The sequence below is a fragment of the Prionailurus bengalensis genome, chromosome C1 (assembly GCF_016509475.1).
Source record: "Prionailurus bengalensis isolate Pbe53 chromosome C1, Fcat_Pben_1.1_paternal_pri, whole genome shotgun sequence".
Lineage (NCBI taxonomy): Eukaryota > Metazoa > Chordata > Mammalia > Carnivora > Felidae > Prionailurus > Prionailurus bengalensis.
In genome coordinates this window covers 20,716,739-20,739,826 of record NC_057345.1, presented here as the reverse complement: position 1 = coordinate 20,739,826, position 23,088 = coordinate 20,716,739, and the positions used below count along the sequence as shown (strand labels likewise).

Genomic DNA, 23,088 nt, shown 5'->3' with positions numbered 1-23,088 from the left:
CCCCACCCCCGTGTGTGTGTGGGTGTGTGTGTGTGTGTGTGTGTGTGTGTAGGGGTCAGGGATCCCTCCTAGTCAGAAAGGCTGGAACTAAGGGTAACACTCAAGTTTCTCTAAATCTTGGGTGTTTGGGGGAAGCTGACACTCTTCCCTCCCTCGGTGTGGCCTGAGGGCTGATTCCTCTGACAAGCAGTTTCCCAGAAGGGTCTCCGCCCTCCCCACCGCCCTACATCCCTGTGCCCCCACGTCTCCGGCTCCTGAGATAGGCAAGTCAAGGCGATTGGATCCGCAGTGGCTCCGGTGACAGCAATCTGAAGTCAGCGGGCTGTGGAGAACTTGGGTAAAGCCTGCCTGCATTTGGTCCTCAGTTTTCCCAGCTGCAAAAGGGGGTGGGGGGTGGGCTTCAGTGATAGAGAACAGCTGCTTCTTCACCTGGACTCCAATCAGTCTAAAAGAGCAGGTGCTTCTAGGGCGTGAGGAACTTGCTCCTTTGGAGGGGCCAGTGCTAGGGGAGGCTGTGCTAGGGGGTCCGGGTCTGGGGGAGGAGCTGGGGAGCAGGGCGAGGGCTGGGAGAGCCGAACCCCGGTAACCCGGGGGAGGCGGGAAGTGGGAGCAGGCGGGCCCGGGATTCGAGGGCCCCTCCCCCCCGGGCAGCCGGCTCGGGGCTGGGGCGGGCCTGTGAGTTCTCCCCGCCGCCGCCGCCGCAGGGCTGCAATAAGAGAAGTCCGAGGCGGCTTCCTCCTCCGGGCCCAGAGCGGGCGGCGGTCTGAGGCCGGCAGCTCCCCAGCTCCCCGCCCCCGCCCCCCCACGGCGTCGGCACTCGCGGCTGCTGGGAGCCCGGCTGGCTCTCCCGGGGTCTGTCCGAGGCGGCCTCCCCTGGGACCAGGTAGGCGGCCGTCAGGTGGGGCCGGACGGGCAGCGCGGCGCCCCGCCTCCGACCCGCCCGCGCCCTGGACGGAGGGCTGCGGGAGGCAGGCTGAACTTGAGCAGAGCTGAGCGAGCCGAGGGCCGAAGGGACCTCACCCCCCTCCCAGCCCCCCGGAGAAGGACTTGAGGAGGAAAACTGAGGAGACCTGGAGAAAGAGACTGATAAAATCTGGAGGGGGGGGGGGCTGAAGGAATATTGGGGAGAGCAGACCGAAGGGACCCTCTTCCCGCCCCCCCCCCCCAAATGGTAGGGAAAACGGAGGGAACCTGTAGAGTGAAAGTAATAGAATTTGGAAAGGGGGCTGAGTCAGGGCAGAGGGACTAAGGGGACTCTCCCAACAGGGGCTGGGGGATAAACTGAGGGGGCCTTGAAAGTGAGGAACTGGGAAGAAGCTGGAGGGTCTGGAAGAGGGGAACTGGGGGTGGGGGAGGGTGCTGGGAGGACCAGGTGAGAGTTTGCTGGAGGAGGTCAAGGAGAACCGTTTCTGGAGAATGCACAATGTGGGGCACAATTCTGGGGGTCCAGGAAGTCCCCCTATCCCAAATCAGAAGTGGAGGGTGAGGCCTGCAGCCCAGAGGGCGGGGAGGCAGCCGAAATCGCAGCCCCCTAAACTTTCCCGCCCCCGGCACTGGTGGGAGGGTCCCGGACGACTAGGGGACTCCTCCGAGGCGCTAGAGGCGTGGGTCCCGGCTTCCTGGGGAAGTCCCCGCCCTCAGCAGGGATGGGCCCCTCTGGGTGCCCCCTGCTCACCCCCCGCCCCCCTCCCCCGCCCGTGGCGGTCTCGGTCCGCGTTCCCCTCGGGATCCGGGAATTGCTGGCAGCCCCGACGGAAATCCTGCTTTTGACCGCGATTGCCCGGAGGGGCTGTCTCCGTAGCAACCAGAGGGTGGAGAGGGAGAGACCAGCGCTTGGCTGCTGTTGGGCGCGTTGCCCACGCAGTCCCCTTTGGCACCCCCTCCGCCCCCATTTTGGGTCCTCAGTCAGGGGCAGGCTTCTGGACAGAGGAGTAAGGCAATGATGCTAAGTGTTCAGACATACTGGGGCGAGGATCTGCAGTCGGGGGGAACTGAGCCAGACTGGGCTCTTGATTGCTGTCTGACTTTGGGCCAGTTACAGGGCTTCCCTGGGCCTCGTTTTCCTCATTTGAATTATGGGGGGCGGGGAATGACCTCTGCCCCCACTCAGCCCCCATCCCCCCATCCATCCAAAATCCCCAGAATCAGGTGCAGAAAGCAGTTTTTGCACAGTGTCCTTAGAGGGGTTATGAATTATTACTGACCTAGAGGGATGCTTTCCTTCACCTTCTCAAAAGCATGGAGGGGGTACAGAAAGGCTGACAGGGTCTCCGGGAGCAGCACACAAGTGACATCCAGTAAATAAATGTTTATGGATCTGTTGAAGCCCCATACTGGGAAAGTGAGCAGGTTTGAGGTTCGGTCCCCCAACCCCTATGATGCCACACCCAGTGACCCCTGAGCCTTTAGGCATCCTTCCATCTGTGGGACCGTGGAGAAGCAGGGCTCCGTTCTCACTTTACAGACAGGAAGATGGAGCTTCAGCAGTGAAGGACTGACAGGGCCAGCAGTAGGGATTTGAATCCAGGGCCTCTTGTCCCTGACGTGGTGAAGGAAGTAGCCAGAGCTGAGGCCTCGGTTCCCCCCCTCACTCCCACTAAATCCCCTGCAGCCCTGTGGAGAGGGGAGTGGGTGACTGGGGAATGGTGGAAGATGGTGTGGTGTTCCTGGGCTGCATGGCTGGTTCCTGCTCCCCAGTGGGCCCGAAGCTGTGAGCGAGGTGTCAGGATGTTTGTGAGTATGGTTTGGACTTTGAATGAGCAGGAGCCTGTGAGCATATGTGTGGGTGTTAGGGTGTTCTCTACAGCCACCTGGGGCTAATGCGGCAAAGGAAGTGGCCAGACCTTGGGAGGCTGGGTAGGGGGGACCTCAGAGCTGGGGAAAGAGAAGCCAGGACCCCTTGTGCACCAAGCAGACCAGCAGGCCAGCAGACCCCCTAGTTTAAGGGTGCGGGCTGGTTTAAGGTGGAACCAGGAAGGAGGCTTCCTGTCTGGAAGACTCCTCTTCCCTCAGCAACCCCTGAACCACCCATGGCTCCCATCTCCCCAAAACCTTGAATCCCTAAAGACCCTTATTTTAGAAGCTGGTGGGTGACTTTTCAGCAATAGATGAGAAACTACCATTACCCACACACATGGAGAAAATTCAGCTGACACATTTAGGATCATGTGGAGTAAGAGCAGTATGACAAAGATAGGCCCCCTCCTCCACATCCACCCCCCCCCCCACCACCCCCTCCACCTGGCTCTACCAGGTGATAGAGTCTGACTGAGGTAGGTCTTCTTAGGCCCTGGGTGTTCAGAGGTAGGGGGTTGTTAAGGCCTCAAGAAAGGATGGTGTGGGATGGTTAGAGGTTCAATGAGAGCCAAGGCCTCAGTGAAAAAGATGGGGGTTAGTAAGGACCCTGGAGTTCAGTGAGGGGGGGCAGGGCCTTGGCAGGTGAGAGACGGAAGCCTTCAGGAGGGTCAGGTCTTGGTGAGGGGATGGGGTTCAGTGGGGCCAAGACTTGTGTCCTGCCCCTGGCTGGCCCAGAGCCCTGAAGAGTAGCCGGAACTCTTGCAGGATGGTGGTTTCCGGCTGCTGCCCAAAGTCCCAGTTCCCTCTTTCTGAAATCCCCCCCCCCCCCATTTGACTGAACCAGCCCAGCCCTCCCACCTCACCCTGGGAACTTCTCTTTCTTCTCCACCCTTGCCTGCTCCACCTCCCTGGGCCCTGGAGGGGCTTCCTCAAGGGAAAGGAGCGGAAGTGAAAGTTCACTGAGCACCAGCTGTGCGCCTGGTGCTTTCACAGTTGATCCTCAGAAGCAACCCCACGAGGTAGAGATTTATATTCCTATTTTCTAGGCAAAGAAAACTACAGCTCAGAGAGGTGAACCAACTTCCCCAATGTCTCGAGCTAGTTGTCAGGCTGTGTAGAATTCAGCTTAAATCTGTTTCCGGGTCCCACTTGGATACTTGGCAGGGGTTGGGGGGGGTGGAGGGGTGGGGGGAACAGGACATCCTGTGTCTACATCAAAGCCCTGACATGGCTTGGAGAAGTGTGGACCTCAAGAGAAGGTGGGTGGGCCCGGGGCTCCTGTGTCCAGGAGTAGGGCTAGGCTGGAGGCAGGCTCCCTGCTGCGTGGCCAGCTGCCATATGGCAGGGGTGGTATGTTCAGTTGGCCAGGGGCTAGAAATATGACGTATACGAGTCAGGGACAGCGTGACCTCCTGCACAGGCTCTGAAGAATGCAGCCACAGTGTGAACTCAACTCTGGACCTGAATTAATGGTCCTGGCTTTGAATCCCCTGTGTGGCTGTTTGACCTTGAGCAAGTCACTTCCCCCCCTACACACTAGAGGGGGATGAACTGATAAATGGTCTCTGGGGGGCCTTCTAGCTTTGCTGCTTGTGGTTTTCAGCCTCACTTGACCACTGCACATTGGTCAAGAGCCACATCTCTTCAAGCCTTCCGAATAACTGCACGGATGCAAAAACTGAGGCTCAGAGGGGCTTATATCATTCATCCAAGGTCCCAGAGCTAATAACATAAAGAACAGGGACGCCTGGCTTGCTCAGTGGATATAGCATGTGACTCTTGATCTGGGGGTTGTGGGTTCAAGCACCATGTTGGGCATAGAGCTTACATTGAAAAAAAAAAAAAAAGCAAAAGAACAGAGTCGGGTAAGGCCACACAGAGGGAGGTGTTGAAGGCAGGAACACCTTGGTCTAGGAATAGACCTCAGCTCTGGTACCCACAACCTGATTTTGACACAGCTGTGGCTATAGACACTGAGTCCTGTCCACCAGCTGTTTAAGGGGCAAACTCATAAACCGACCCGAGTTCCTGCGGTGGCCAGAATGCTTGTGGCCCCTCTCTGAGCTGCTGGCTCCCTTTCTGGTGTTAGCAGGCAGCCAGTTCAGCTCTGAGACGAGAAAAGCCTGGGTTCAGATTCTACGGCTGTGAAAATCACGACTGTCCGAGAGAACCTGGGCTTCGCCTCTCACGGCTGTAGCGAGGACTTAGAACGTGTAGCACAGGGCCCAGCACATTGTAGGTGCTCATTAAGGGACACACGTTATTGCCTCTACCAGGGCTACAAAATAGAACGGTGCCTACAGTGGAATTAGAGCCAAATTGATTGGGGTTGCATTTTAGTCTCCCTTTACTTACTGTGTAATCTTGAGGAAGTTACTAAACATCTCTGTGACTCAGTTTGCTTATCTGTAAAATGGCGGTAGTAATAAAACCTACTTCCTCAGGTAACCAAATGAGATCATGCATGGGAATTGCTTGGCACAATGCCAGGCGCTGAGTAAGTGTTTAATCAATTGGACATTTTAAAGCATAATCATTATTAGCCAGACTTCGAGGAAGTCAAATACCCTTGGCTTTGCACTCTCTCTCTTCGGGAGAGTCCTAGGGGCTGTCCATATGCAAATACCCAAGCACGGAGGACCCAACCTGCTTCCTCTGCCTTGGAATCTTTCGTTCTCGGTCTTTCTCTTCATTCCTACCTTTCGCTTTTTCTGTCTCTGGCTCTCTGTTATCTTTCTATTTCTCATTTCTATCTCTCTTTGTCTCTTTCTTTTTCTTTCTTGCTGTCAGCCGGCTGCTGGAGCCAGCTAGGATTGGCTCTGGGGAGCTGACTGTGTGAGCCTCTTCCCAGCCCAGTGTTCAGGAAGTCACCTCGGCTACTTGAAATCAGCCATGGTGGGAATATTTATACCATGGAAATCAGCAAATGCTACAAATCAGGACCTTTTTCTTTTTTCTTTTGAGAGTCAGTATACCAGCACACTGCACTGTTTCTCTCTGTGCCTGTCTTTCTCCTTGTCTCTCTGTATCTCTCAGTCTCTGTCTCTGCCTTCCCTTTCTTGGTTTCCCCCATTTCTTTCTTTCCTCTGACAAAGCTTCCTGCGTGAGGGCACATCCAGTGTGGCCCCCTCAATGCCTTGGGCCATGCAGATGCCAAACCCTTGCCCCGCCCCCTCACCTCACCTCCCCCAAACCCCTTGGCAAACTGGTGCCCAGAGAGCCATGCCTGGCCCTGGGCTTCAGTCCCCATCGGGGAGTTCCAAGTCCTGAGAGCTGTTCCCCATTGCCTGTGCCCTTCACTGTCACGTCTTCCTCAGCCCACACAGCCCTCTGCCTCTTTCTAGAGGCTGACGGTTCCTAAACCACCCCTCCCACCTCATTCTAGTCATGCAGAATTTGGGGCTCCCATTAGGCTGATTTAAAAATGTTGTGGTAGGGGGTACCTGGGTGGCTCAGTCGGTGAAGCATCCAACTTCGGCTCAGGTCATGATCTCAATGTTCGCGAGTTCGAGCCCCACGTCGGGCTCTGTGCTGACAGCTCCGAGCCTGGAGCCTGCTTCAGATTCTGTGTCTCCCTCTCTCTCTGCCCCTACCCTGCTCACGCTCTGTCTCTCTCTGTCTCTGTCTCTCTCTCTCTCTCTCTTTCTCTTTCTCTCTCTCTCAAAAATAAATAAACATTAAAAATCTTTTTTAATTTTTCAAAAATGAAATAAAATAAAAATGTTGCGGTAGGGCGCCTGGCTGCCTCAGTCAGTGGAGCATGTGACTCTTGATTCCGGGGCTGTAAGTTTGAGCCCCCCATTGGGTGTAGAGCCTCCTTAAAAAAAAAAAAAGAATTAAACAAAATAAAAATAAAACTGTTGTGGTAATATTTATCTGGGCATTGTCGGAAGTGGCAACCTTGTATCTATGTGGGGACCCAAGAGGTTGTGCGAATTTGTGTCTCTTTTTTTTTTTTTAATTTTTTTTTCAACGTTTATTTATTTTTGGGACAGAGAGAGACAGAGCATGAACGGGGGAGGGGCAGAGAGAGAGGGAGACACAGAATCGGAAACAGGCTCCAGGCTCTGAGCCATCAGCCCAGAGCCCGACGCGGGGCTCGAACTCCCGGACCGCGAGATCGTGACCTGGCTGAAGTCGGACGCTTAACCGACTGCGCCACCCAGGCACCCCGCGAATTTGTGTCTCTTACAGAGAGGCGCTCTGTGTGGGTCTGTGACTGGGGAGAGGGGTCTGCAGATCCGTGTCCCTCTGGGGGCTCCGTGCATCTGTGCGTGCTTGCACGATTGGCTGTAATTATCCGTGTCTGTGACCAGGCAACGGAGAGAGGTGGTTCAGATGCTGGAGCCCAATGTCAGGATTCATCCTGTTGTGTGACCTTGGGCCCAAACTCTCTGTGCGTCGGTTGCCTTATCGATATTAGTAGTGCCTCGTGGTGGTGTTACGAGAATAAAACGTGGGGATATACGTAAAGTGTTTAACGCGGTGGCTGGCGCCTAGTGAGGGCTGTAAACTCTGGGTACGCCGTTCTTGCGGAGAGGCTGTGTGTGTGGCTGTGTGCGTAGATGGGTGAGGGCCGGAGATGTGTGTACGTGGGGAGGTGGGTATCCTTGAAGAGGTATGTGTGGAGAAGAGCTCAGAGTCTCTGTGAGGTGCTGTGTGTAGGCGAGGTAATGTGCCCATCCAAGAATGTGTCAGGAGGGCTGTGTGAATCTGGGCGTAGGCCCCGTGTGCCATTTGAGACGTGTGTGTGTCTTCCTGTGAGAAGACCTCCATTCTCACCCTGCAACCTTTGTCTTCATCTTGTCCCCATCTGTCCCCTCAGTGCCTGAAATCCTTTCCCGCCCTGGGCCCTGGGTGGCCTCACCCTCTACCTGTATTCTCTCCCCGGCTCTGACCAGCCTTCAGTGTCCTGGGGCCTTTCAGACACAGCGGTTGCGCCCCAGGGGAGGGGTCCCGAGGTGAAGATCCGCAGCAATGGCTTAGTGAGCACGGGCTATTTTAGGGCTCTTACCACAGCCCGCCTTCGCAGTTCACCAGATGGGTGTCCCTCCCCTACACACACAGGAGAACAGTTACGGTGAAGAGTGAGAGGTGCTGGTAGGTCTAGAGTGGGGGTCGGGGCACTGATGTGACAGAGCCATCGGCTAGGCAGCTGGATCTGGTGGAGCCAGGAAGCCTTCCTGGAAGAGGTGAGTGTGCTCAGTAGGAGGGGCAGGATCCAGAGAGAAGAGGAGGAGGCTATCCATAAGGGAACTGGACTTAGGGGTCAAGAAAGGCAAGGCGAGGGCACCCGTCACGAAGGTCCTCAGCCCCTCTGGGAGAAATCAGGGTTCACTGGGTTGGCCCCACCCTACAACTGTCCATTCCTCTCACATCTTAGGAAACCGAGCCCTCTCCCCAGCAGTTCCTCTCTAAGTGTTGCAATGGCAGAGTTTCTGGCGGGGCGTGGGGAGCCCTTGCTCAATGATCTGCCTGCCCTGTTGCTCAGAGGACACAGCTACCGGGAAAGCCTTGGCTTGTTTAGGGGCTCCCCAAGGGATCCTGGTGGCCCTGGCTTCTGGCCTGGGCCTTTTTTGACGTGGGGGTAGGAACCAGCTCTGGAGGTAGGTGTCCCCCTTCAGTCTGCCACCAGACGTAACCCTGGGGCTGCTGGGGGTTTACGGAGCCCGGGGTGGGCGCGGGGGCATCGTGCAGAGGACGGGCCAGGGACTGGGGGCCTATGAGTGAGAGAGCACCGCTCGGTAGAAATCCAACGAGAGGGACCAGTCTAGCGCAAAAATATGAGCATCTGACTCCGAGTCTGTCAACCCGAGAGGCAGCCTGTGTGCCTTCGCGCGTGTGCGCGCGCGTGTGTGTGTCCACGCGCGAGAGCTTGGGCTCGTGTGAGAGCTGGTTCGTGTGAGTGTGTTGGTGTTGGCGGGCACGCCCATGCAAGTGTGTGCGGTGGGTGTTGGTGTGTGACTCTGTGCCGGGGCGTGTTACTGTCCGTGTTGGTGAGCCGGTGTGTCAGGTGGATGTGAGGGTGAGAGAGTTGGTGTGGGTGATGTGTCCTGCGTGAGGGTGGATGTGTCAGCTTGCCAGGGGCGGCGGGAAGGAAAATGAAGACAGAAGTCATGCCGGGACAGAGCCCAGGCCTGGCTTCCCGAAGAGGGCAAATCGGGCAGCTGGCTTCCAAGAACCTTGACCGAGCCTCCGTCTTCCACGTCCTTCTCTCTCGCCCTCAGGTCTCTGGCCCCTCCCGAGGACCATGCCGCAGCCCCACTGACCCAGGAGTAGGGGCCTGAGGGGTGAGTGGGGAGAGCGGGGACTGAGGGCTTTCAGGGTCAGGAAAAGGGGTGGGGTGGCCTTCCCGAGCCCCACAACCCATCACAGCCCCCTCCTCCTACGTGGGCCCTGTTGCTAGGTAACAGATGGGGGAACCATAAAGAGGCGGCCTGAGAGGCCAGGAGCTGGACCCACAACAGGAAATGGCCTTGATCCCCCTCCGCAGGGAATCTCCAGGTGCAGACACACAGAGCCCTCACACACGCTCACACGCAAATACGCCTCGATACGTAGGCATGCGCATACGCAGAGGGAGACACACATATACACCCAGAGACATCCAGACGTACTTACACACACACACGGACACACACACACAGACAGGCATATATGCTCCCGCACAGGGCTCTACACCTGGTCATGACACACAGACACGGAGGCACCTACTCACACAGACCACCTGCATGCACGGAGAGATACACACGCACACACACATACACGCACACACTTGCACAGAAGCACGTACATACGTGTGCAACTGATGAGACATGAACACACCCGGAGCCATCACATGCACAGACACGCGCCCACACTCATACCCGCACAGACACACAAACACTCACAAGAGGCTGCACAAACACATATAGACACACACCCACAAATGTGTGTAGTCACAAATACGTAGAGACGCACAAAAGACGCACATGCACCAGCACTCTGAAGAGTGTCACAAAACCACAACACGTTGATGGAACAGGAGGCAAAAATATATGAATCAACCCAGCGGCGTCCCAAAGCAGCGCATTGAGGGTATACATTCTCTCTCCGAACAAAGCAGCGGGGAGATAGACCCAAAGGTAGCCCTGCCCCACCTTCACCCCTCACTAGGGGGGGACCCGGAGAGGGGAAACTGCATGCCTGCGTGAGTGTGCGTGTGCACGGGTGCACGCGTGTGTGCATAGGGCAGCACGTCCGGCAGGGGCCCCAGAGTGAGGCATGCCCCATTCTGTAGCAGGGCACCTGGAATGGGCTGTGTGTTCTGCAAGAAGTTGGAGCCGGGGACCAAGGAGGATGTTGGCCTGCAAGGGGACTTCAGGGGCAGTGGGGCTGTGGACCACTATGGCCCTGACCCTACTCAGGCCCGGCCTGTGTCCTCCTTTGTCCATATCCCCAACTACAACAACTTCCCCACTCAGTCCACCAGCACCCCCTTCCTCGATGGGGGCGTCATCAGGGGCATCTCAGGTGAGTCCGGTGGGTGGGAGGCAGGCACTGCCTGGATCCTGGGAAAACCTGGGGGAAAGGGAGACGTCTTTAGGAGCCTCCAGTGTGACGTGGGAAACACGGCCCGGCTTTCAGAGCACAGTCTGAGAGGGAGAGTGTACAGGCCTACCTTCAGAAACCCAGTTTCAAGGGTAGACATAGCTCTGTTCCCATCTGAGAGAGGGACCCTGATGACGGACCCAAGTGGGAAGTCTTGGCGGGGAAGAGGAGTGGGTGACTTGGGAACTCCCCAGGGCGGGTGGGATGGGCTTGAGGGCATGTGTCCTGAATCCACGTGGAGCCAAGCTGTGAGGCCCAAATCAGAAATCCACTGCACTCCAAAGGCCTTTGGGAACCAGTCACTGCAGCAGTGGGGAGGCATAGAGCCTGTGTGAGGAACAGGATTCTGGGGGTGCAGTCACCTTGGAGTCCCCTGTCCCATGCCCTACTCTGCTGAGTAGCCCTGACTCTGCAGGGGCTGGGGTGACCCTGTTCACCGCTCTGTATGACTATGAGGCCCGGACAGAGGATGACCTCACCTTCACCAAGGGTGAGAAGTTCCACATCCTGAATAACACGTAAGTAACCAGGTCCCCCAGCTCAGGACATGGCCTGGGCTGGGAACACGACCCAGATAAGAATCCTACCTGGTCCCTCAGAAAGCTCCAGCCTAGTTGGGGGCACAGATACATGACAATAACAACTCTGAGTAATTGCTGCCATGTAGGGGGAGCATGGGAACATAGGGGCACAGAAAGAACACTATATGCGGTCTCCAGGATAGTAGTGATCCGGGCAGGCTTCCTGGAGGAGGTGATTGCTAAGGCGAGACTAGAAAAAACGAATAGATGTTGAGGGAAGAGGTGAGAAAAGAGGAAGAGAGAGTGAGAGAGAATGAGAATCCGTGATGACTTCTGGAAACCACCCGGTGGTTCAGTCTAGGTGGATTATAAAGTACGAGGTGTAGAATGGAGAGAGCAGAAGCTAGAGAAGTGGGTGGAAACAGATTCTGCAGTGCTTTTTAAGCCATGTTGAAGAATCTGGATTTTATCCAGAAGGAAATATGCAGTCATTGGGGGTGGTTGAGGATTTTTCAGTGGGTAAGTGACCGAATTAGCTGTCCACTGCCTACCCAAACCCCAGCCCAGCTGAGGAGCCAGAGGAGAATGCCAGGAGTCCTACGTGTCCCCAGACATGTTGCTTCTGTAGGGAGAAGTCTCTGGGGCAGCTGCAGTGGCTGAGGGCAGAGCAGACAAAAGCCCTGGGGTGTGTGTGTGTGTCCACAGTGAGGGGCTGGCAGCGCTAGTCTCCACCTGACCTTTTGCACGGCCCTGCCTGGCCCCAGGGTGCTCCAGGGGGCCGGGTTGCCACTGACAGCCTGTGTCCTGTGCCTGCAGTGAGGGTGACTGGTGGGAAGCTCGGTCTCTCAGCTCTGGACAAACTGGCTACATTCCCAGCAACTACGTGGCCCCTGTGGACTCCATCCAGGCTGAAGAGTGAGTAGGGTGTGGGAGGGGGGGTGGCTATCCCTATGGACAGGACAGGACCCTGGAGTCCAAGGCCACCTCTGAGTCACAGCCCCACTCTGAGCCTATCTTCTTATTTACAATTCTGTGAGGTCATTTTGTGAATAAGAGAACAGTGATGATAATGACAGTAAGCAATATTTATGTAGCACGTACCATGTTCTGGGCCCTCGTCAAAGTGCTTTCTGTCTATTAACAGAGTTGGGAACTAATCTTATCCTGTTTTATGAATGAGGCAACTGAGGCACAGAGAAATCAAATATCCTGCCCAAGTTCACATGGCTAGTAAGTAGGTGGAGTTGGTATTTGAACCCAGATAGTCTGCCTGCATTTGCTAAGCATTCTCCATATTGACTTTCCGTGATAACAACAGGACACGCGCTTTAAAAAATTGTAAGACGCTGAACAATTGCAAGGGGACACTACTTAGAATTAATTCTGTTAAGGAGGCAGGGGAGTATCATTCATGGCGTACCATTATAACCCGAGATGTGATGACAGGTGCTTTACCGACCTTGAGGCATTTAATTCTCACAAGTACACATTTGATATTATTATTGTCCCCATTTTACAGACGAGAAAACTGAGGCTCGCAAAAACTTTTTATCTATGTGCACCTATATATACATATATGGGAAAAGAAAAGATTGGAGAGACCAGGACTTGGTGACTAATTTGACATTGGGTGATGGGGAGTGGGAAGAATCAAGGATGGCCCAAAGTCTTCTTGAGGAACCGAGTGGGTGAGGGTGCCATTTGCTAAAGTGGGGAACATGGGAGCGGGTATAGGTACCTGGGTTCTGGGGGTGGGGGACTCGTTGGGGTGAGATTCGTGGAGAGGAACAGCCAGGTGGAGGACCCTGCCAGGAATTGGATTAGGCTGTGCTTTGCAGGAGAGGGGCCCCGCCCAGGCCAGCCCAGGCTGCTGAATTAGCCCAGAGGAAGGGGTATCTTTTCCTAGTTGGCATTAAGGCTCTTCGTCTGCTGTGGCCCTTGCAGAGGCACAGCTGGGCCGGGGTGGAAATCTGGGGCTCTTCAGGATGGAGGTGACAATTAAAGCTGCATAGGAGGGTGAAGGAAGAGACGGAGAGTGGGAAAGAGGTTGGCCCTGGGACCCAACTTTGGAGAAAGCTGCCTTAAAGGAGAAGTTGCTGTTGGAAAACCAGGCCAAGCCAAGTCAGAACAGCCAAGAGGGTGGAGGAAAGATTGCAGGAAACAAGAAAGGGAGTGTCAGAGGCTGCCACTGGGTTTGGCAATGGGGGTGACCTTGGTGAGGGATCTCTCTGTGTGAAGAGGGGGGCGAAGGCCAGACAGCAGGGCCTGGTAGGGAGTAGGAGGTGAGGAAGCAGAGACCCAAGTGTGAAGTGCTTTATCAAGTGAAGGGGAGGTGAGAGATATAACAGAATGTTGATGGCAAGTTAGGGCTTAGAACAGTTTTGGGGGGAAGGAAGAAACATGGGCATATGTAGAGGTTGGTGGGATGGAGAGGCTTCATGTGGGGGCTGGCTGGTAGGGGAGAGATGTCTCTGAGCAGAGGGGAGTAGATGGGGCCCAGAGCTCGGGGAGGAGTGAGGCCTCATCTGGGCGAAGTGGTAGGAGTCATGGAGGACAGAACGGGTGATGATGCAGAAGGTAGGAGGTTTGGGGGGTTCATGCTTGTGTCCACACCCTCAAAGCAGTGTCACGAAGCTCTGAGCTCACTCACTACAGTGTCATGGTTAAGAGCAGTGCTGTGGTTAAGAGTGCAGGCTCTTGAGCAGACAGCTTGGGTTCCTATTCTGGCAACACAGCTGAAGAGCGTGTGGCCTTGGGTGAGTTGCTTAACCACTAGGTATCTCAATTTCCTCATCTGTCTAATGGGTGTGTGTGTGTGGGTGTGTGTGTGTGTGTGTGTAACAAAAGTACCTATCTCATAATGTTATAAGAATTAAACGGGGGAGCCTGGGTGGCTCAGTCAGTTAAGCGTCCAGCTCTTGGTTTCGGCTCAGGTCATGATCTCACAGTTCGTGGGTTCGAGTCCCACGTCAGGCCCTGTGCTGACAGCTGAGAGCCTGGAGCCTGCTTCGGATTCAGTGTCTCCCTTTCTCTCTGCCCCTCCCCTGCTCGCACTCTGTCTCTCTCACTCTCTTTCAAAAATAAAATAAACATTTTTAAAAAACTGCAATTTGGGGTGCGTCCGGGTGGCTCAGTCGGTTAAGCTTCCAGCTCTTGACTTCATGATCTCAAGGTTCATGGGTTCAAGTCCTATGTCAGGTTCTGCACTGACAGCGCAGAACCTGCTTGGGATTCTGTCTCCTCTCTCTGCCCCTCCCCCACTTGTGTGCTCTGTTTATTTTTTTCTCTCTCAAAATAAATAAAGTTTAAAATTTTCTTTCAAATTGTTTATTTGTGACACAGAGAGACGGGGAGAGAGAGAGGAGGGGGAAGAGGGGCGCGGACAGAGGATGCGAAGCAGGCTCTAAACTGACAGGAGCAAGCCCAATGTAGGGCTTGAACTCATGAACTGTGAGATCACGACTTGAGCTGAAGTCAGACACTCAACTGACTGAGCCACCCAGGTGCCCCCGCCAATTTTTTTTTTTTTAAGCTATCATTTGGTCCCAGGAAGAATATCCAAGAGAGAGCAGGAATGCTTGGGCCTGAGGTTGAAGTTGAGACTTAGAAGAACATCCAAATTTAAAATTTTTTATTTTGTTTTTACATTTTTATTTATTTTTGATAGGCAGAGAGAGACAGAGCACAAGTGGGGGAGGGGCAGAGAGAGAGAGGGAGACACAGAATCGGAAGCAGGCTCCAGGCTCCGAGCCGTCAGCACAGAGCCCGACGCGGGGCTCGAACTCACAAACCATGAGATCATGACCTGAGCCGAAGTCGACGCTTAACCGACTGAGCCACCCAGGCGCCCCAAGAATATCCAAATTTAAGAATGTGGAGGAAAAGCAGCAGTCAGAGCCAGACAGGAGCAGTCAGAAAGAGGGGAAGAAAAGCAGGAGTGACTGTCGTGTGGAAGTCACAGGAGGAAAGGGCTTGGGGGTAGGGAGGAGTGTGGGAAGAAGGACCTGAGAGATTGCCTGGCTAGTGAGAAAAGAACTAGGCTGGGCAGGTAGACTTATCAGCCAGTCCTATGGGCAGATCACTTCCTCTCTCTGAGCCTCAAGTTCCTCATCTGCAAAGTGAGCCCCTAGAGGATCAGTAGTGAGATACATTAAGGGACTGGTGGCACCCTGAGGAGGTCACGGACGACTGGGGTCCTCGCGATTTTAATTGAAGAGAAACCCAGAGAATGAGGAGAAGCCTAACCTTTATTGGGCACTCCTGTGAGCCAAGAATTCTACGTTCCTGTCTCCATGCTCCTCATGACCAGGCTGCAAAAGCAGGTGTATGAGCCCCGTTTCATGGGTGAGGAGCTGGAATCTTGGCTCCTGAGGTGGCTTTTCCCCACAGGAGGCCGAGTTGGGGGTTGAACCGGGTGGATCTGCCTCTTTCTGGCCCTTCCCAACAGGTGGTACTTTGGAAAGATCGGGAGGAAGGATGCGGAGAGGCAGCTGCTCTCCCCGGGGAACGCCCGGGGGGCCTTCCTCGTTCGTGAGAGTGAGACTACCAAAGGTAGGGTCCTGGGAAGGGGCAACTGGGAAGCCGGGCTATTATGGTGGGGCTAGGAGAAGTGGCGAGAGGCTTGGGTCAAGGCCCAGGGCCCAGACTGGGACAGGGATGGGGGGGCAGAGATAAGACTGGGACCGGGTTCAAGGGATGTGGCCATCCACATTCCCAGTCCTCAGGCATTTGAGCCTCTCAGGCTCCCGGATCAGGAGTGGGGAGGAGAGCAGGCTTGAAGGTGACCCTTTCCCACAGGTGCCTACTCCCTGTCCATCCGAGATTGGGACGAGGCCAGAGGCGACCATGTGAAGCATTACAAAATCCGCAAGCTGGACACGGGTGGCTATTACATCACCACACGGGCCCAGTTCAACTCAGTGCAGGAGCTGGTGCAGCACTACGTTGGTGAGGCTGGCCCTCAGGGCTGGTGTGTGCTTCGGATCCCTGAACCAACCCGCTGAGAATTAGGCCCAGAGAAGGAAAGGGGCTCCCAAAGCAGTAGTGCCTGGGGCAGAACTGGAACCCCAGTTTCTGGGTCTCCAGCCCAGGATCCTGCTCTGTAGGATTCCAGAGGAAACGGGGGTGAGGCTGTCCACGTCCAAAGGGTGCCCCCTAATGTCCGAGCTGGGTAGGAGGCTGAACAGGCCTGACTTGCAGGATGGGCTGATGGGTTGAGAAGAAGCTGGGAATCAATGCTCAGGTTTCTGCTTTGGTCGATTAGGCCAAAGATGAGGTCCATGGAAGGGTGAAGGCCTCATGTCCACATCTTTGTCTGGAATCCCTGACTCCATTTCTACCTGTTAGAATCCCACCTTAACCTTGGAGGCCCAGCTGGAGGCCACCTCCTATGGGAAGGACACCCCCACCCCCACCCCGTCCCTGCAGGGATCATCTCTCCCTCTTGGTGCCACCTCCCTCCTTGGACAGGAACATGTTCACCTACTCAGTGGGTCAGGTTGTCTTCTACCCCAGCCTGTGACCTCACCTGTGGCCTAGTTCCTTTCCACTGATCTCAGAGGGGGTTGGGGGGAGCCTGGGATGGGATGAGGAATGTGTGGGGCATCCTGGCCTGCCTGTGACCTTCAACACCCCCCACCCCACTCCTCAGAGGTGAACGATGGGCTATGCCACCTGCTCAAAGCGGCCTGCACCACCATGAAGCCGCAGACAATGGGCCTGGCCAAGGACGCCTGGGAGATCAGCCGCAGCTCCATCACGCTCCAGCGCCGGCTAGGCACCGGCTGCTTCGGAGACGTGTGGCTGGGTACGCAGGTCCCGAGGTCCCGGGGGCTGGGCGAGGGCTTGTGATGTCGGCGAGCCGGTGCTGACGAACCGCGGCCACCTGGCAGGCATGTGGAATGGCAGCACGAAGGTGGCGGTGAAGACGCTGAAGCCGGGAACCATGTCCCCTAAGGCCTTCCTGGAGGAGGCGCAGATCATGAAGCTGCTGCGGCACGACAAGCTGGTGCAGCTGTACGCCGTGGTGTCGGAGGAGCCCATCTACATCGTGACAGAGTTCATGTGCCACGGTGAGGGGCAGGGTCAGGAGGCGGAGTCTGGGAGGGCGGGGATTTGGGAGGAAGTTCAGATAGGGATCTCTAGGGGAGGGTCCTGAGTGGCGATCTGTGACGCGACGGGACAGGGGACTCGGTAGAGTCAGAGAGCGAGGCCGGGATGGGTGAAACCCCGTGAGTGCTGGTAGTGGGGCGGGGCCAAGGTAGACTGGCCGGGGCTGAGGCTAGGTCTGGGGGGGTGGAGCCTCGGCCGCGGGGGGGGGGGGGGGGGGCGGGGAGTGTCAGCTGGTGGGTGGGGCTTGGGCGAGTAAAGACCGACTCTGTGAAGAGGCGGGATCTGGGGCGGAGTCTGAGTGGGACGTGTCTAGGGGTTCGGAGGAGGACGAGAAATGAGCTGTAGGCAGAGTCCGGGTGTCTGTGGGACCTGGGCCTGGGTGAGACCTATGAGGGATTGAGGCACCTGGCAGGATCCTGGGTGGGGACCGATCTAAGTGAGAGGGCTGGGAACGGGGCGGGGCCAAGCGCCGTGAGAAGGGATTTGGACAGGGGCGGGGCCAAGCGAGAGAAGGCTGGCCTGGAACCCGCGGTAGTCTTGCAGCTGATTTTCTGAGTTCCTTTCCTCAGGTAGCTTGCTGGAGTTCCTCAAGGACCAGGAGGGCCAGAATTTGACACTGCCCCAGTTGGTGGACATGGCAGCCCAGGTAAAAGGCAGCAGCCCTTATCTCAGACTCCACCCCTATTAATTCTCCACAAATCCTTGTGCCCTCGAGCACCTACCCTATCCCTGGAAGTACAACCCCATCCACGGGATCGTCTGTGCGACCTGAGGCAGAGCACTGCCCATCTCTGAGCCTCAGTGTCCTCATCTGGAAAGTGGGTTTTTCAAATGATCTCTCACGCAAGCCACACACAAATGTTCCCTTCTATCCATACCTTGGCCCCCCCTAGGTAGCTGAGGGCATGGCCTACATGGAGCGCATGAACTATATCCACCGCGACCTGAGGGCAGCCAACATCCTTGTTGGGGAACGGCTGGTGTGCAAGATCGCTGACTTCGGGCTGGCCCGTCTCATTGAGGATAATGAGTACAACCCCCGGCAAGGTGGCCTGTCTCTCCTTACCTTCCAAGAACTCCCTATTATACCGAGGGGCTGCCGCAAGGCCCCACATACACAGGGATCCCCCCACTCCCAGACTATCCCGGGTACTCCCATCCTGATGTAGTGTAAGAGGCAACTCTTGAGTTCAAATCCCAGCTCCTCTACTTACCAGACGAGTGGCCTTGGGCAAGTCACCTAACCTCTGTGAGCTGTTTTTTCTCATCTATAAAATGAGAATATCCAGACAACAGTAAGCCAGCAGATATACACCAGGCACGGCCGTAATTCTCAAGTGAAAGGCAATAGCGTGGAACGATAGGAACTCTGTAACTAGAATGCCCAGGAACGAATCCTAGCCACTTGTAAGCTATGTGATCTGGGCAAGTTACTTAACTACTCAGTGCCTCCTTTTCCAAATCTGTACAATGTGGATAATAATAGTATCTACGTCATAGGTTTTTTGGTGAGGGTTCAGTGAGTTAATGCATGTAAAATCACTTTAAAACAGTGCCTGGCAGGGGGGCCTGGCTGGTTCAGATGGAAGAACATGTGACTGTTAATTTCAGGGTCATGAGTTTGAGCCCCATGTTGGATGTAGAGATTACTTAAATAAATAAAAACTTTAAAACAAAACAAAACAAACAGCGCAGGCATGTAGTAAAGGCCATACAAGTATTGGCTGTTACTATTAAGAGAATTATTACAATGTTTGTGAAGTACCCAATACTATACTAGATACATAGTAAGTGCTGGCTACATACCAGGTCCTTTCTGTAATGCTCAGAGACCTCTCTATTTAGGGCCCCCAATCCTAAACACAACATTCTCTCTCTCTCTCTCTCTCTCTCTCTCTCTCTCTCTCTCTCTCTCTCTTTAAAGTTTATTTAAACAATCTCTTCAACCAACGTGGGGCTCAAACTCATGACCCCGAGATCAAAAGTCGCCTGTTCTTCCAACTGAGCCAGCCAGGCACCCCTGCACGCCATTCCCTTAATTCAGCTGTTCCCAGGGACCCCCTCAATAACTTTCCCTTCTCTCCCAATCTCTCCAGGGGCCAAGTTCCCTATCAAGTGGACAGCCCCGGAGGCTGCTCTCTTTGGCAGATTCACCATCAAGTCAGATGTGTGGTCCTTTGGGATCCTGCTCACTGAACTCATCAGCAAGGGCCGAGTTCCCTACCCAGGTTTGCTGGGGTGGGGAGGTGGAAGGGTGGGTGGTCATGGGAAGGGCTTCCTCCCGGTTGCCTCTTCCGGAGGGGCTAGATCCCCCGACTGACAGAGCCCCACCCTGCAGGCATGAATAACCGGGAAGTGTTGGAACAGGTGGAGCATGGGTACCACATGCCATGCCCTCCGGGCTGCCCAGCGTCCCTGTACGAGGCCATGGAGCAGACCTGGCGTCTGGACCCAGAGGAGAGGCCTACCTTCGAGTACCTGCAGTCCTTCCTTGAGGACTACTTCACCTCCACAGAACCCCAGTACCAGCCTGGGGATCAGACATAACCTGTTTGAGCATCAGTCACCTTTCTAGGGTACCCACCAATCCCTTCCAATCCCCAGGGCTCCAGTCCCAAAGCCCCAGGCTTAGAACCCTACAGGGTCCTAGCAGGTCAGAGCAACCTGCTTGCTCTGACATCATCGAGGCCAATCCACTCATTTTAAAGGTGGGGTAAATCGAGGCTTGGAGATCACCCCTCACTCTGGCCCCAAGCACTGTTTCTCCCCTTCCTACTTAGACCCCTACCTCTCAACTCTCTTCCCACCTCTCCTCTAACAGAAATGCTTAGACTTAGTCTAGTTATTTATAAAACTGTATATCCTTTCCCTCATTTCCCTCCTATCCCTGTTTTTTTTTACCCTGTCATCCCGCCCTGAATTCACCTCCAACTCAATTCTCTTGTGTCTGTATTTTGCAAAGACAGGGAAAGCCTTTCCTGCTGGGTGGACACTGTAGTCCGGGACCAGGGTCCAAGCCCAGGGTGAGGGAGAGGCTTGCTGAGGGCTCACCACCTCTCTGAATCATGTGTGTGTTTATTGATTTTGTAAATAAGAAAAGTGATAATATGAATCCTTGAGCCATGAAAATCCCTTCTGTTAGGGCAAATGGTGGCCAGAGGAAGGCCTTGGCTTCCAGGTCCAGCTTTGGCTGCTGGGAGGAGGGGAAGGCGAGAGAGTGCCCTAACGCCTACTAAACACGAGGAACTCAACGTGTGTTTTAGGATGCCCAAAAGTCCTGATGTTTGTCCCCCTGTGAATTTAGGACACGTTGAGAGATGGATAACAGAAGATAGGCAACTGGAGATCAAAATGTCCCCTTCATTACTGAAGTGGCTTTCCATCTGTGTGCCGTGGGTTTGCTAATTCTTTACTTGACTTCAGCAGATACACCATTCGTCACAGGCACAAGAGCAGAACCTTAGGCCTCCTCTGACAGGGGCGATGGGGAAGACAGTGGACTCTCTGCAGCTCCCCAAAAAGGCACAGAAGGGAGGGGAAGGGAGAGGTCTGCGAGCCAGTCTAGCTCCTTGGGTTTCACTCCAGGCATCTCTGCCTGCTAGGGGATGTTGGAGAGGTTTGAAGGCAGTTTTGTTTGTCACAGTGACTGGGGGGCTCCTACAGGCGTGTAGTGGGCAGGGATTAGGGGTACTATACAACCCGCCACGCACCCGTGCAGTGAAGAATTGTCCCGTGCCCTTGCCGCAGCTTTGAGAGACTCTGGCAGCTGATGTGCCTCCAAGTGGAAACAAAAGGAACAGGGAATAAGGGTTCCCACCTCTCCCATCAGGAAATTGTTGACCCCTAACTTACCGAGGGAAAGGATGGGGGAAAGAGTCTGGGAGCTAGGAACTCCGGCTGCGTCTGGCAAAGTTAGTAAGCATTAACTCTGGGAAGGGCCCTTTGCTAGGCACGACCCCAGGAAAACCAACATGAACAAGACCTGTCTCTGTTCCGGCGGAGATCACAGCCAGACTTGGGAGAAATCATAGTAATAATAATGACTCACTTATTAAGTGTCTGCTGCATGCCAGATGTGTTTACATCCATCTTTTCACTTAATCCGGTTCTGAGTCTGATGCTATGATTAGCCCCCATTTACAGATGAGGAAACTGAGGCTCAGGGGTTACATGATGTACCAGGTTCACACAGGTGCACGTGACAGGGCTGGGACTTGAACTCGGGTCTCATACCAAGGCCCATGATCTTTCTAGACTCTGGGCTTTGGAAAGTGATCTTATCTGCCCCAGGTAGGTATTTGGAGGATCCTCCTCCCTCTAGACATCGGTAGAAAGATTCCCTGGAAATGCCCCCAGGTTGAGTGTCCTAAGAAAAGGGGACAAGGTGGCCAATGCAGATTGAGAGTTCCTCGTGCTCAGCCCTGTGCTAGGGACTGCTGAATGGGAGCAGTAAGATGGAGAGAGGCCAAGTGGCTGCTGAGGGGTGGTCACAGGGGCAGGACACTTAGCTCTGCACACTCAAACTCGGGCCATGGCTTCCTGAGAGCCAGTCTCTGGCTGACTAAACTCACAAGGGCCTGACATACAAGCTGGAGGCCCAGTGATTCCGCCTGTCCTGGAGTAAGCAGATAAGAGCCCAGCTTTGGAACTTCAGTGCCTGGTGTGAATCTTGCCTCCACCACTCACTAGCTTTGTGACTTGGGCCAAGTTATTAATCTCTCCAAGCCTCAATCTCCTCACCTGTGAAATGGCAATAAAATGTCCAACTCACGTTAGTTCTCTTTGTCGCTACCATTTACGAATTGTTTATTCCACACCAGGCGTCCTGCTAAGTGCATGCTGTCATCTGATCCTCGCGGCACCCCATGAGGAGGAGGCTATTGATCTTCATTTTACTGATAAGGAAACTGAGGCACGGTGGAGTAAATAGTTTTAAGTAGTGGAGTGGGGGCTTGAACCAGAGCCTCTGACCCCAAAATTAGTGTTCGTAGCCTCAATAGTCTTCTCCTAGGACCAGAATACTCTTGTCTATCCAATGGGGCTATGCCTGGTACCTGGACACCCATTTAGTTTCAGTGAAGCCCCAGCAGGGTAGTGAACCTCCTGGAGTTTACCAGGCCCTCACTGCTCCTCAGCAGAGACCAGAGCTACCTGAGCCTGGAATCCCTGTATCTGCTGGTTCCCTGTGCCTCCCTCTGCTTCAGCCGAATGAATTCTCCTTTGCACCCCCTTTTCTGTGCATCCTTCTGTTCCCTTCAGATAGAGCACAATGCAATTGATTAGGCCTCTGTTTTCTCAATTTCAATCACATCCTCGCCCTGCCTCCCTGAGATTACAGGCGGGTCACCTTGATTGCGGGTTTCCACCGTTCACAAAACTCTTCAGTCGTTTACAAAACCATCTCTCGCCTCATTCACTCCCCCACCTGGCTCCTCTCCTTCCGTGATGCTGTGTGGATTTTACTGGCTTAAGACTCAGAGGGCAATTTTATTTCCAAGTTCATGGTGGGGGAGGAGGACACCTAATTGACTAATGCCGGGTGTTTCACATGCATCATCTAATTTGATCCTCACCACGAGGTCGCGTGTGTTTATTCCCATTTTACAAAAGAGGAAATGAAGGCTCCGAGTGGCTACAGCACTTGCCCAAGGTCATACAGCTGGATGGTAGAGTCAGGATTTGAGCCTTTTGACTTAAAATCTCATGCATCCTACTGTGTCATTCCCTTATTTCATGGGGCAGCATGGAAACGTATAATACTAACCCACGGTCAACTTCAGGGAGGGCATGGTGCAGCTAGGAGTCTGGAGTAACCCCACATATGCTGAGGATTATGTTCATAACAGCACTAAGTCATTTATTAATTTTGCAGACATTTACTGATGTCTCCTGTAGGCTGGTCTTGTCCGGGAGGCAGAACAGTAAATAATTACAACACTTAGGGGCAAGGTCAGTCTGGAGGCCAAGGGAGACTTCTTTGAGGATGTGAACGAGAAATCTGCTTGATGAAGCAGCCAGAGGGTGAGATCATCTCCCATGGAGGGAACAGCATGTGCAAAGGCTCAGAGGT

General features: G+C 54.5%; 1 protein-coding gene across 6 annotated transcripts; it reads left to right on the top strand.

The window, feature by feature from the left end:
• Positions 1 to 693: 693 nt before the first annotated feature.
• On the top strand, positions 694 to 20,130 carry FGR (FGR proto-oncogene, Src family tyrosine kinase). Of its 6 annotated transcripts, none has more exons than XM_043574196.1 (13): positions 694 to 883; positions 9,024 to 9,086; positions 10,076 to 10,308; positions 10,802 to 10,904; positions 11,724 to 11,822; positions 15,355 to 15,458; positions 15,705 to 15,854; positions 16,558 to 16,713; positions 16,799 to 16,978; positions 17,588 to 17,664; positions 17,912 to 18,065; positions 19,115 to 19,246; positions 19,357 to 20,130. In XM_043574196.1, the coding sequence occupies exons 3-13, from the start codon at positions 10,089 to 10,091 to the stop codon at positions 19,563 to 19,565; spliced, it is 1,584 nt and encodes a 527-aa protein (XP_043430131.1). In that variant the 5' UTR covers positions 694 to 883; positions 9,024 to 9,086; positions 10,076 to 10,088; the 3' UTR covers positions 19,566 to 20,130. The 6 variants fall into 6 exon arrangements, with proteins under 6 accessions (XP_043430131.1, XP_043430134.1, XP_043430133.1 ...); XM_043574199.1 differs by having other exon boundaries at positions 719 to 883; positions 10,079 to 10,308; XM_043574198.1 differs by lacking the exon at positions 694 to 883 and adding an exon at positions 7,966 to 7,988.
• The last annotated feature ends 2,958 nt before the right edge of the window (positions 20,131 to 23,088 follow it).